The sequence below is a fragment of the Cucurbita moschata genome, unplaced genomic scaffold (genome assembly GCF_002738365.1).
Source record: "Cucurbita moschata cultivar Rifu unplaced genomic scaffold, Cmos_1.0 Cmo_Scf00003, whole genome shotgun sequence".
In the NCBI taxonomy this organism is placed as follows: Eukaryota; Viridiplantae; Streptophyta; class Magnoliopsida; order Cucurbitales; family Cucurbitaceae; genus Cucurbita; species Cucurbita moschata.
The window spans coordinates 2352826-2364434 of NW_019268519.1; the positions used below are offsets into that span (position 1 = coordinate 2352826).

The 11609-nt window shown below is 40.6% G+C and overlaps 4 protein-coding genes across 6 annotated transcripts in view; 1 reads left to right on the top strand and 3 right to left on the bottom strand.

Annotated features, from left to right (window-relative positions):
• Nucleotides 1-10: 10 nt before the first annotated feature.
• On the bottom strand, nucleotides 11-4596 carry LOC111436300 (dicer-like protein 4). Its single transcript, XM_023074032.1, has 12 exons — nucleotides 4320-4596; nucleotides 3975-4246; nucleotides 3463-3893; nucleotides 3271-3371; nucleotides 2868-3073; nucleotides 2130-2783; nucleotides 1762-2034; nucleotides 1327-1653; nucleotides 872-1163; nucleotides 669-783; nucleotides 450-587; nucleotides 11-157 (listed from the first exon to the last, which is right to left on the bottom strand). Exons 1-12 carry the CDS (start codon nucleotides 4474-4476, stop codon nucleotides 97-99), a joined length of 3027 nt encoding a protein of 1008 aa, XP_022929800.1. The 5' UTR covers nucleotides 4477-4596; the 3' UTR covers nucleotides 11-96.
• A 474-nt stretch (nucleotides 4597-5070) lies between these two features.
• On the top strand, nucleotides 5071-6006 carry LOC111433956. The gene has a single exon (XM_023071228.1). The coding sequence runs from the start codon at nucleotides 5071-5073 to the stop codon at nucleotides 6004-6006; it is 936 nt and encodes a 311-aa protein (XP_022926996.1).
• A 52-nt stretch (nucleotides 6007-6058) lies between these two features.
• Nucleotides 6059-8864, bottom strand: LOC111436310 (transmembrane 9 superfamily member 11-like). 3 transcript variants are annotated; one of them, XR_002709212.1, is made up of 3 exons: nucleotides 8631-8864; nucleotides 6417-8492; nucleotides 6146-6266 (listed from the first exon to the last, which is right to left on the bottom strand). XR_002709212.1 is itself a non-coding variant. In XM_023074048.1 (2 exons), exon 2 carries the CDS (start codon nucleotides 8457-8459, stop codon nucleotides 6486-6488), a length of 1974 nt encoding a protein of 657 aa, XP_022929816.1. In that variant the 5' UTR covers nucleotides 8460-8551; nucleotides 8631-8864; the 3' UTR covers nucleotides 6059-6485. The 3 variants fall into 3 exon arrangements, 2 of the variants coding, with proteins under 2 accessions (XP_022929816.1, XP_022929812.1); XM_023074048.1 differs by having other exon boundaries at nucleotides 6059-8551; XM_023074044.1 differs by having other exon boundaries at nucleotides 6146-8492.
• A 557-nt stretch (nucleotides 8865-9421) lies between these two features.
• LOC111436305 overlaps nucleotides 9422-11609 on the bottom strand; it is a 5868-nt gene continuing 3680 nt past the window's right edge. Inside the window, exons 5-9 of the mRNA XM_023074041.1 lie at nucleotides 11326-11400; nucleotides 11095-11156; nucleotides 10944-11013; nucleotides 9770-10834; nucleotides 9422-9730 (exon numbers count right to left, since the gene is read on the bottom strand). Coding sequence (XP_022929809.1) covers nucleotides 9800-10834; nucleotides 10944-11013; nucleotides 11095-11156; nucleotides 11326-11400 — 1242 coding nt within the window. The 3' untranslated portion in view covers nucleotides 9422-9730; nucleotides 9770-9799. The remainder of the gene's footprint in view (nucleotides 9731-9769; nucleotides 10835-10943; nucleotides 11014-11094; nucleotides 11157-11325; nucleotides 11401-11609) is intronic.

Below are 11609 nucleotides of genomic sequence, written 5' to 3' on the forward strand. Positions count from 1 at the left end.
TTCTGTCATGAAAATCAAGAATCAAATTTTATGAATTGGTTCAATGTTGAATGGTGCAGGCTGAGGGAACTGCACACTCTAAAGGGCCATGTGGAATCAGTGGTGAAGTTGAAGGGGTTGGACATTGAGACTATCCAACAACACTACACTGTTTAACCTGCGATGGAGGAGACAACAATGGGCTGACTATCAACGAAAAAACGAAGAAGGAAATACATTTAAAATGAAAAAAATAGGGGAAAATATGTATATTCTGTTTCTTTTTTCTTCCCTCTTTTGTACTTCCAATTCTTTTTTCTAGGTATTGTGGGGTGGAATGTATTATCAACTGAAGTTCTAAAGTAATGAAAAATTTGAAACTCATTTAATGCTAAGGGAATGTATCATGGTTATACTTACACATTATCAGTAATTATTGTATCAACCTGTGTGAGGCAAGCGGCAAGTACCCTTCCTTTTCCAAGTACCAAAGAGCTGCTTCAGCTGCATGCTCCGCCGCAGCCTTCTTTCTCAACTGAGGTGCTCCAATGAATTCCAAGGTCCTAGCAGGGGCTTCTTCTATCTTTAATACAACCTTATAAGTAAACCTGCAGAAAGATTGAATCAGAATAAGACTTCCTACTTTTAAGAGTGGCTAGTGTAATAGTGTTAACTCATCAAGGACTTGCATCTTTAAATGGCTTGGTCCTTCCTCATCCATGCAATCAAATGAAGGGTCATTCCAATGGTTTGCAGCACAGGTTTCATACAGACGTGATATGGCTGTTGTTTTACCCGACCGACCTAAAAAGACCACTATGCATTAGAAAATAACTTGAAATGTAATTGTAACCCTTCAAGAACCAACCTGATGATGACTTCAAGAACCAACCTGATGATGACTGCAAGTCTGTGGAACTATCATGACCACCAAAGGCCATGCTAGGCTTCAGATCTTCTGCTGCTCCTGATGAAGACACCGGTGTTCCGCTTATCCGTGTAATGCGAACTGAATGAGAATTACCAACTTCACGGCAAGGATCTATGTCTGCACCAGAAAATTCTGGTCCAAGATTGATAGTGTCCAAGGGTGCTTCATCATATCCAATCAATTTTGGTTCCATCTTACTGCTTGACCTTAAAATTTCCTCCAATGAATTGACCTTAGGTATGAATCCTTTTTCCTGCAGCAACATGTTAAGAAATTTGCTAAAACGACTTGTAGTAAAACAATGCAGATGGTTGCAAACTTCAATGATATTCAATGCTCTGCATATTGTAAAGAAAAAGAATGCACATGATTCTTTGGCATAAAAGAACAATAGAAGCATGTTTATACTCATATACCTTCAACTTGTTGAGTATAAGATTGGCAGCAATTTTCTCGGCGTGTTTCTTACTACGGTTGACTGCAGAAGCAGTGGCATGAAAGTTGTTTCCTTTCACCTCCGCTTCAACTGAATAAGATTTTGGCTCTTCTGATACATGGAACTGAAGCTTCCAGCCATAACTTTGACAAAATTCTTTTATGTCCCGAATAGGACTAAGTTGGAAGCCTGAATAGCTCATAATAGTATCCAGAAAAGATAACATTATGTTCCAAACATAGTTCATGTCAAACCCTGTATCAACCAGAACGGCCCCAACAATAGATTCCACCATGTCTCCCAGCACCTGCAATGTAAGATGCAGCATTGAAATTAGTGAACAAACAATAGAAGACTCCACATGATTGTCCTTGTATTGTTTACAAATATTATGCATTCAATGCGAAACGAATACCCTTGGAAATCTCAGCTGCTCAAGTGAGGCCCTTTCAGAAGGAGGTGCTTGGATGAAGTTTGCATAACTTTCTATATTACGTTGAAGGCTAGTTGAATCACAAATCAGAAACTTGTAGAACAATCTATCTACTGCAACATTAGCCAAAGCCTCATTCATCACAAACACTGATCTCAAATCTGTCAATAGACCCGGATTCAGCTTAGGATACGCTGAATATAGATATGATGTGATCAAGTAATCCAGGACCGAATCTCCAAGAAACTCTAATCTCTGGCCAAACCCACAGCAAAGATAAATAGAAGTGGCAATGTTAAGTAGAAACACAAGAATTTGTTGAGTAGAAATGCAGATTATAAAGTCCATACCTGGTAAGAACCTCCTCCATGCTTGCGGTAAGAAGGATGTACGAGTGCCTGCAGTAGCAGACTTTTATGGAGAAATTGATGGCCTAATGAATTTTCAAGTTCAGAAATGTTTATACTATCTGCAAGTAGAATGCAAGCATTGCTTGCCATGAGAGCATCGGTAACTTGTGAAGCTTCAAATTCTACTGTTATGCCGATCCATTTGAGAAATGCAATTGCAGCTTTAAAGCCACTGTCAACTAGGAATGCTCCAACCAAAGCTTCAACAACATCACTGATTATGTACAGATGTAGCCAGTGGTGGCCTTTGCTGCACTTGGCTTCACTTGCTGCATTATCATGAGAATGGATATCTTTTCTAGTTTCCTCGTTGCAAATTCTTGGACAAGGACGACCGAGTGGATAAAATTCACTAGGTTTGAATGGCTGGTCACGTATGTATACCTGTAAATTCTTTTTAGTTGCTAGCTTGAGCAAATTAATATTTTTCACCAAATGAGAACGTTTTTTCGTAAGTTTTCCTTCATTAAACTTATCGTGGGCAAGAAAAAGGCGTCTTCCTACTGCAAACTTAAGGAAAGCGTCACCGAGTGTTTCGAGCCTTTCCAGGGAAATGCATTCCTTGCACTCCTCAGTGGTGAGTGCTTCAAGAATCTAATATGAAAACTCAAAGCTGTTAAAGGCATGCAAAGAACCAAAATGTTAATAGAAATTAAAAGTGCAAGACAAAGCACCCACTCTGTTGGCAGTAACCTCAGCTGCCGCTGGAAAAGCAGCCGTTAACATAGACTTCAATTCAATAGCAACAAGCAAGTTCTCTAGACGATGCATAATTGATGGCAACAACGATATGGAGCTTCCAATATCTTTTGAAAAGCCTGTTATCTTCAATTGACAAAGCTCGGGAGGCAACTTAGTAGTATGTTCTTCCAGATGACGTGCTTCTGTATCAAGATATCATTTAACAGAACGACAAAAGGAAATCTTTAATAACGAGTACTTAGCAATGTAACAAAAGATATCGAAACAATTACATAAACGAAAACTCGATCCGACTCGTCAAATAGCCATATCCAGACATTGGATGCAGCAAACTTAAACTAAATAACTAGACTAAGTAGCAAAAGAACTAGGAAATTACCAGATTCTTTCTGCTTTCTATTGTGTAGCCAGTTTTTCAAATTGAATAGCTGTTTTGCGCAAAGAAGAGGCTGCTCAGGGTATTTAAGATGAGTGCCAAACCTGATCACAACATTTATACAAAAACTTTATAAATGTAATATAGACTATAGAAGAATTAGATAAATTGAACACCAGAAAATTAGAAACCTACCTCGCTAAATGCTCGAGATGACTCAAGGAGCCTGAGTTCTTGAACGGACTGTATCCATTCTCCCCATTCACAATGTCAGTGACAAAAAAGAATTTACGATTGTATGGGACATACACTAAACTATTCTCGATATCACTCGACCTTCTACGGCCATCATAAAGTATCAGATGGGTATCCGAGGAAGAACTTTCGTTGATAACAGAGCATGCATGATTCTGGAAAATTTGGGAGGATAAACATCTTCTAATAACTTCCCAATCTATAGATACCGATCCCTCATTATCATGACAAATCACAGGAAGCAACAAGTAAGATGGTGATGAAATAGATCTAGACACATAATTCCTCAAAGGTATGTAGTCCTGTTCAAATTCTGATCTGTCTAAAATGACCTTAAGAAACATCTCCTGAAAACTCTCTGCCTGGGTTATCTGAAAAGCATAGATATATTGGGTGTGTTTAAAATTTATAAGAGAATAATTTAGTCCAGAGTCAGTAGATAAACCATTTACCTCATCCTCCAAAAGCTTAACGACCCCTGATGGCACCAAATTTACCATTACAGATCTACCACGTTCAAGATGAAGCTCAACGTTCATTCTCTCAGCCTCTTGGGGAAGTGGTGCCTTCACAAACAAACCAAATTCTTTGTAGCTCCTATCTCTAGGATGAGGAGCAAATTTAAAATGGTAACAGTTAAGAATCACATGACCCGAGCTAGTCCAAGACTCTTTCAGAGCAGCTGGAAGCAACATCTCATACAGTTCTTGTCGTGAAGTCTCATCTGCAACCATGGTTACAAATATGAACCAAGAGCCATAAAAACAAAATTAAAATCAGGGAATTATCAAGTGAACCTTCGGAACTGTCAGAATCAGAGGAGTCAAGCTCTAATTCCTCTCCATTTGCACTGTCTCTCATGGGCAAGAGATGGTCATTGAGAGCACCATCTTCCAGTGGGATTGGAGCATTGGAGGGCAGAATTGCATCACATGGAGTTCCCCCTAAATCCATCACAATAGAAATACAACACCAGATAAAAGAAGATATCGCAGAGCAGAGTAAGGTTTGTAAGATACTGAAATGAACAGAGCACAGCAGGAGGAGAATGAAAAATGACAACCACAACGCTACATGTACCTTGAGCGAATAATGTCTTGATCTTGGTCCGTCAATGGGAACACGAACGAATATCCGTACAAGGAGTGGGACCCCAGTTGTGGAAGAAGGCGAAAAGCCATGACCCAAAAGGCAGAAAGTCTATACACAGTCACTTTAAACTTAGTGGCCAAGTTAGGTCCCTCCATGGAATTCAATGGCGGCCCTCTTAGTAATGGAGGTGAATCTGAGGCGTACATGTGTTGCAGGCCGATTAGTCCTTCTTAATCGAGAAGAAGACGACGATGAAGATACTTGGAGGAGTGTTTCGATCAGAAAACGAGTTTTCTTAATCGAGAAGAAGAAGACAACTCAATTTTTTTTTAATATTTTAACCATTATGAAATATGAAGAATATTATTGAAGTATTTTTAAATAAAATGGAAAGTAATTTTAATAATTTAGCCCAATGAAAAGGCAAAACTCAGATTGGTCGGGAAAGAACAAAAAATGAGCACCGGCGCCGCCCACCCCAGCCCAATCCGCCACCTAAATCCACTCGCTTCATCTCCTTCTCCCGCCATTTCCACCAACTCCCCTTCGCGTACGGTGGCGTTTACGACGCCTCAGAACTATGCCGGCAGCCTCTCGAACCTCCTCTCTCTCAAAGGCTTCGACCCCCTCTGGTGCCCCACCGTCACCGTCCACCCAACACCCCTCGCCATCAAATCCCATCTCCTTCCTCCAAATCTCCATTTCTACTCCGCTGTCGCCTTCACCTCCCGCTCTGGCATCACAGCCCTCCTCGACGCTGCTACTGAGATCGACGAGCCCTTGCTATCGCCTCAGGGCGACACATTTCTAATCGCAGCCCTAGGTAAGGACTCGGAGCTTCTCGATCATGGAGTTTTTTCCAAATTTTGCCCTAACGCGAGCCGGATTAGAGTCGTCGTACCTAAAATAGCTTCGCCGAGTGGTCTAGTGGAGGCTCTTGGAATTGGGAACCATCGTAGGGTTCTGTGTCCGGTTCCTCGCGTCGTGGGGCTGAACGAGCCTCCGGTGGTTCCAAACTTCCTCCGCGACCTCGCGGCGAGCGGGTGGGTTCCGGTTCGTGTCGATGCGTACGAGACCCGATGGGTCGGACCCGAGTGCGCGAGGAAGCTAGCGGAGAGAGGGGAGGATGAGAAATTGGATGCCATTGTGTTTACTAGTACTGGGGAAGTGGAGGGGCTGCTAAAAAGCTTGAGGGCTTTGGGATTGAAGTGGGAGATGATGAGAAAAAAGTGGCCGGAAATGGTGTTGGCGGCGCACGGTCCGGTGACGGCGGCGGGAGCTGAGAGGCTCGGCGTTAAGATTGATTTGGTGAGTTCTAAATTCGACAGCTTCAATGGTGTGGTCGATGCTCTTCATTCGAGATGGCAGAGCTTAGAACAGAACCCTGAGTAAATGCAATAACATTCCAAAACTTCGACAGTAACTTTGATCGCCATTAAAGAACTTCAAGCTGAATCATCTTCCTTTATATATTCACTTGGAATCGTTTCATCTGTGACGTTTATTGGTCTAAAGCAGAATCATAAACATCAGTACATTAAAATCTTCATCCCATTGTTGGCTTCTTATTATTTGTTTTGAATTGGTTCTCTCCCTTGGCTTTTGCCCTTTCATCAACGGCATTGCAACATTAGTCTTTTCTATAACAAAAACTGCAAATGAATTCAAGTTCAAAATCTCATGCAATGAGCTCCACGAAACAGGAGGAACCAAAATTTTTTGCTACATTATCTAGATCCATATCGAATTCGAATGAAAAAACAAGACACCAACACATGATAGAACAACTGCAAGAAGCTTACTGCTTTAGCTACTCGAACACGCCACGAACCGCCTTGATGCGTGCTGGATTTTGGGTATGAGGAGGTTACTCAGTCCAGCTTCACAGAAGAGAACAAGTAATGAACGAACCAGAACGACGAGAGGAATCCCACTGTTCCAGTTATGAACATGATTGCAAGAACCATGAAGAGTGAATAACCGAGGTAGAGAGTGGCTGAGACAGGTCCGCTCAAGCTCTTAAGATCGAAGATAAGATAATTAATCGAGTACAAGAAGATGTATATGGCAACTGAACCAGAAGCAAAGAAAGACTTCCACCACCATTTCCAATCTTCCACACAAAGATGCATATAGGTTACAACCAGAGATACCTCAGCACAAACCACAATAAGAAGCACAAACACGATGAAGAGAAACCCGAAAACGTAATAAACACGACCCATCCAGAGGCTAGACATGATGAAGAAGAGTTCTATGAATAAGGTGCCAAAAGGAAGAGTGCCGGCGCCAAGTACTAAGAGCCAAGATGGGTATTTCTGGGGTGGAATTTCCCGTGGGATTTGGTTGGTTCTAACAGGATATTCAATATGAGGTGCCTTGGCACCAAAATACCCACCAACAAGAGTAAGAGGAACTGATATACAGAACCACAGCAAAAGTAGAATAACAAAGAGCGACAATGGAATGGCTCCAGTGCTTTGACTGCCCCATAATAGAAAATTCAGCGTGGTGAGAATTAGAAAGGCAATACCAGGGAAGAAACAAGCAGCCTTCCATGACACTGAAGCCCATCCTCTGTGGTCAGCACAACAGATAGTTCTCCAAAGACGTACAGCAACATAGCCGGCTGCGACGCCGAGAATCATATAGAAAAATAGCATGCCTGTAATAAGTGTTCCACGGGATGCTGGGGACATGAACCCAAGAGCAGCAAACAATATGGTCACAATTCCCATCCCAAGAAGCTGAACCCCATCACCAACCATAATACACAAAAGTGCAGGATTGGCTGGAGCACGGAAAGCATCCCCCACGACAAGCTTCCAACCCGATAACTCCTCGTTCATCTGTGCTTGAGCCTCCTTATCAAGCTCCTCGTAACGTGTAAGATCTCGTCGAACGGTCCTCAAGAAAATCACAAGAACAATACCAGCGAGAAACGTTATCACCATCAAAGAGTTCAAGATCGAAAACCAATGAACTTTTGAACCCTCCATCTTCAAATATGCATCCCATCGAGATGGCCACTTGATGTCGCTCTCTTCGAACGTAACGTCATACGTGAACACTATAGGTTGGCCTTTTTTAATTTGCATTGATACACTGGCAGGGTCACATTGAATAGGATTTGGATACTTTTCGTACATTTTTAAGTTCTTAACCGAATCCACATTGTGCAAAGGACTGCAGGGTACAACCTCAAATCCAACCACCATGTATCCCGGAGCATCCAGTTCCTGTTTACCGATTGTTTGGATCACACCTGCAGCATCACCGGTTCCCATTACGCTCGCTACATTGGTCTCCTCATATTTGTGAACAAGAACCTTAAATTTCAAATGGTTAAAGACAAAGTAGGAACCCTTGAAGTTGATTCCTACAGGGTATCCTGTCCAACGCAAATGATAGCCTTCTTTCTTGGTATACCGAATTGCAGGCAAATTGTCCAGGATCAAGTTCACCTGATACATCTCATCAATCCTCTCCTTTAAGGTCTTAAATTGATCATCACTCAATGGATCTGTCTTACACAAAAACACATCTGTCTGATTCTTATACATCTTAAACAGATAAGGCGAGTTCTCAATCCGGTCCCCCATTAGAAGCTCGCCAAGATTTTCAGCACTATCCTTAATGCCTCCTTGAGGTTGGCAAAAAGGCAAACTGTAATAGCTAAACGGCATTTCGGTATCGATAGAGGTTATAGAATTAACTTTCACGGACAAGTCATCACCGACAATATGTTTGAGAGGGTAACTCCCGGGAAGATAAAACCCATATCCACATTGCAAAATCAAGCAGACGGACAAGACCCAGATCCTAAATCCACCCCAAAACTCCATTCTTGAAGAGAACGAGCTCGATTAGAGTCAGATCTAGAAGAACCACATCAAAAACTGATTTACCGAAAACCAGACAAGGGAATTCACATAACCTACAATTGCTAACATTAACGAAGTATTAGAGTAAGAAATGAAAGTCCAGGAACGGACGAAAGAACGAACATGACTGACCTGAGACATAGAATACTCGAAGGACGATCACCGCCGGAGAAAGGAAATCCGCCGCAGTAGCTGCCAATACATCGAGTTCTCGAAGTGAGAAACAGTTGATAATTCACAATTATTGCACTGGGAGAAGAATTTGATAGGTAATTAGCTCCATCTTTTCCAGCACGTTAACGTGTGACTGACGAGGGCGAAGCCTGGAAGTTGCGGCAATTTCTTCAAATGACCATTGTATCCTCTTCGAATTAGTAACCAGAATCAAAATTGGGAATAAAATATTGAAATGGGCGGGTATTTTTATGTAATTAAAATAATATATTTCATCAAAATTTTATTTTCGATTTTATATTTTTAAAATTTATGCATGTTTCCTCACCATTTTTCTTTTTACTACTGATATTTTCTTTACTAAAAGAAACATTTAAATTCTTTTTTGTTTTTTGTTTTTTAAAACTAGGCTCGTTTTTTCTCTTCATTTTTCTACCATAATTTTCGTATTTTTTTTAATTAAAAAATAGTTAAATTCTTTGTCTAATTTAACATATTAAAAATAAAATATGTAAAAAAATAATAATAATTTTATGAGAAAAAGGGTACTGAGAATCAAACATATTAAAAATAATAATTTCTTTAAAAAAATAATAAATTGATTAAAAAGTTAGTTATTTTAAATTGAACATTGGAAGATATACATTTTATATAATTGAATTATGCATCAACAAGATAAATTTAAACACAACAGAGACAGGGGACATATGTTTATTAACCTTAGAAACTATTTCATGAATGTTTTTTTATTTTTTTTATTTTTGGGGACAGTTCAACAAGATTTGAAGTTTAATCAAATGCACATAAACGACGAGTTCACTTCGCCCAGCGACATCAAAACATAACAAACTTCCCACATCCAGAGTTTCAATCAGCTCAATTCTGAAAGTGAATGAAACGTAGAGCTTGATTTCTCGTCGTTGATTTCTTTGACATCGGTTAGGTTGGAATCCCGACCTCGATGACACCTAATTCTTTGCAGCAAAGAAAACGGAGTCTTGTTTCTTTTATCATGATACAATTGAAATAACAGGAGAGGGCTAGATTTACCTTGTTAACTTTGACAGATTCTAATGGAGTAGATGAATTAGAGCATATGATGAAGCAAACAGATGTGTTCTACAAATCTAACCTTTGGCGCCCAACCCTCGTGCTTTAGGCCGCCTAGCAGGAAGCAAAGGGTTCACCATTCCTTGTGAATCTTTTCCCAATCCCATTCCTTCAACAAATCCCATCTTTGCCATCATTTTCGACCCAAATCCTTTGGTGTGCTCTTCAAAAGCACCCATTTTTTTAGATTTTCCCAAAGCTCCGGTTGTTCTATTGGCCGATCTTCGACTTTCCTGGTTATTGCCAGCAGAAGTCGAGGCCTCTGCCGAGAACTCAACACCTAACCCAAGTGATTTTGGCCTTTTGATCACTTCAATGGGTCGAGCCATTCCTTGACCATCTTTCCCCAGTCCTCCACCTTCTACAAATCCCATTTTTGCCATCATCTTCGACCCAAATCCTTTGGTGTGCTCTTCAAAAGCACCCATTTTTGTAGATTTTCCCAAAGCTCCAGTTGTTCTAATGGCGGATCCTCCACTGTCCTGGTTATCACCTGCAGAAGTCGAGGCCTCCGAGAACTCAACGCCTAACCCAAGTGATTTTGGCCTTTTGATCACTTCAATGGGGCAGGCCATTCCTTGACCATCTTTCCCCAACCCTCCACCTTCTACAAATCCCATTTTTGCCATCATTTTCGACCCAAAGCCCGTGGTGTGCGCCTCAAATGCACCAATACTATCCCTACTTATATCCATGTTCTTGACATTGCTAGTAGTCAACTCCATCATTTCTGATGCATCTACGATATCCTTACCTTTATCTACGTCCTTAACATTGCTAGTTGTTATCTCCACCGCATCTGGTTGCATCACTCCACATGATACAAATGAGACTGGTTGATCAGCATACTTTTTGCCAGTCTTTTTCTGACTTGATCCCTTACCTGCAGAACCCCTTGTCCTCGACTTACTGCTTCCAGATTGATTAAGCTCCAATATGCTCAAACCACTTGTTTTGGCATTCTTCTTTTCTCTGCTTCTGTTGCTGCCGTGTGATTTTATATTTAGGCCTTCAGCAACAGAAAAATCATTGTCGTCTCTTGCTCCTATTAGCTGGGATTGGGGAAGAAAGGAGAATATATATATATATATTATATATACTTAGTTTGATGACCAACAACATTCAAAGAAAGCAGAGCTCTCAAATCAAAAAGATTTCAACCTGTGAGAGGCGAACTTGATCACTTGATGATGGCAATCCCGTGTATTGTGTTCGAGTTACCGTTACAAACCTGAGCAAAAAATTATAGCAAGTTTGAGCATCAATGTTCGATGACTGAAAATACAAATAGGAAAAAGAAATTAAGTTTTACCTTTTTTTACCAGAACCTTGGCATCCACTATGCAAGCGGTAAATTGCTGCCAAGCGTCGTACCTAACGATATGGAAATGTCATAACTGACAAAAGAAAAAGGTCCAGAAAGGAGCAGCTTAAAGTAATCGATCAAGCGTGCACCGTCAAAGCACAAAAATACAAGGAATATTGTTTCCACTCCATGGCATAAACTGATAACAAACTGCAGATGAAGCAGCAAAATATATACCTGGGAACAATCACGGGGATGCATAGGTTGGAAAGAAAACATATCTTCTCTGTTCAAAACCATGTGCTCCAATTTCTACAATTCAAACAAACTAGAAGATTAGTTGATGCAAAATTCAGGGGAAATCTGGATTTGAGAAACCCATCCATCAATTAAACTTACGCAAACGGGGAGAAACGAGAATGAAATACTCATTCCGACAGTTGATGTTTAGCAGATCAAAGGAATGCAATCAGACAGCGGAAACACATCAAGATTAAAAAAAAAAAAAAAAAAAAAAAAAA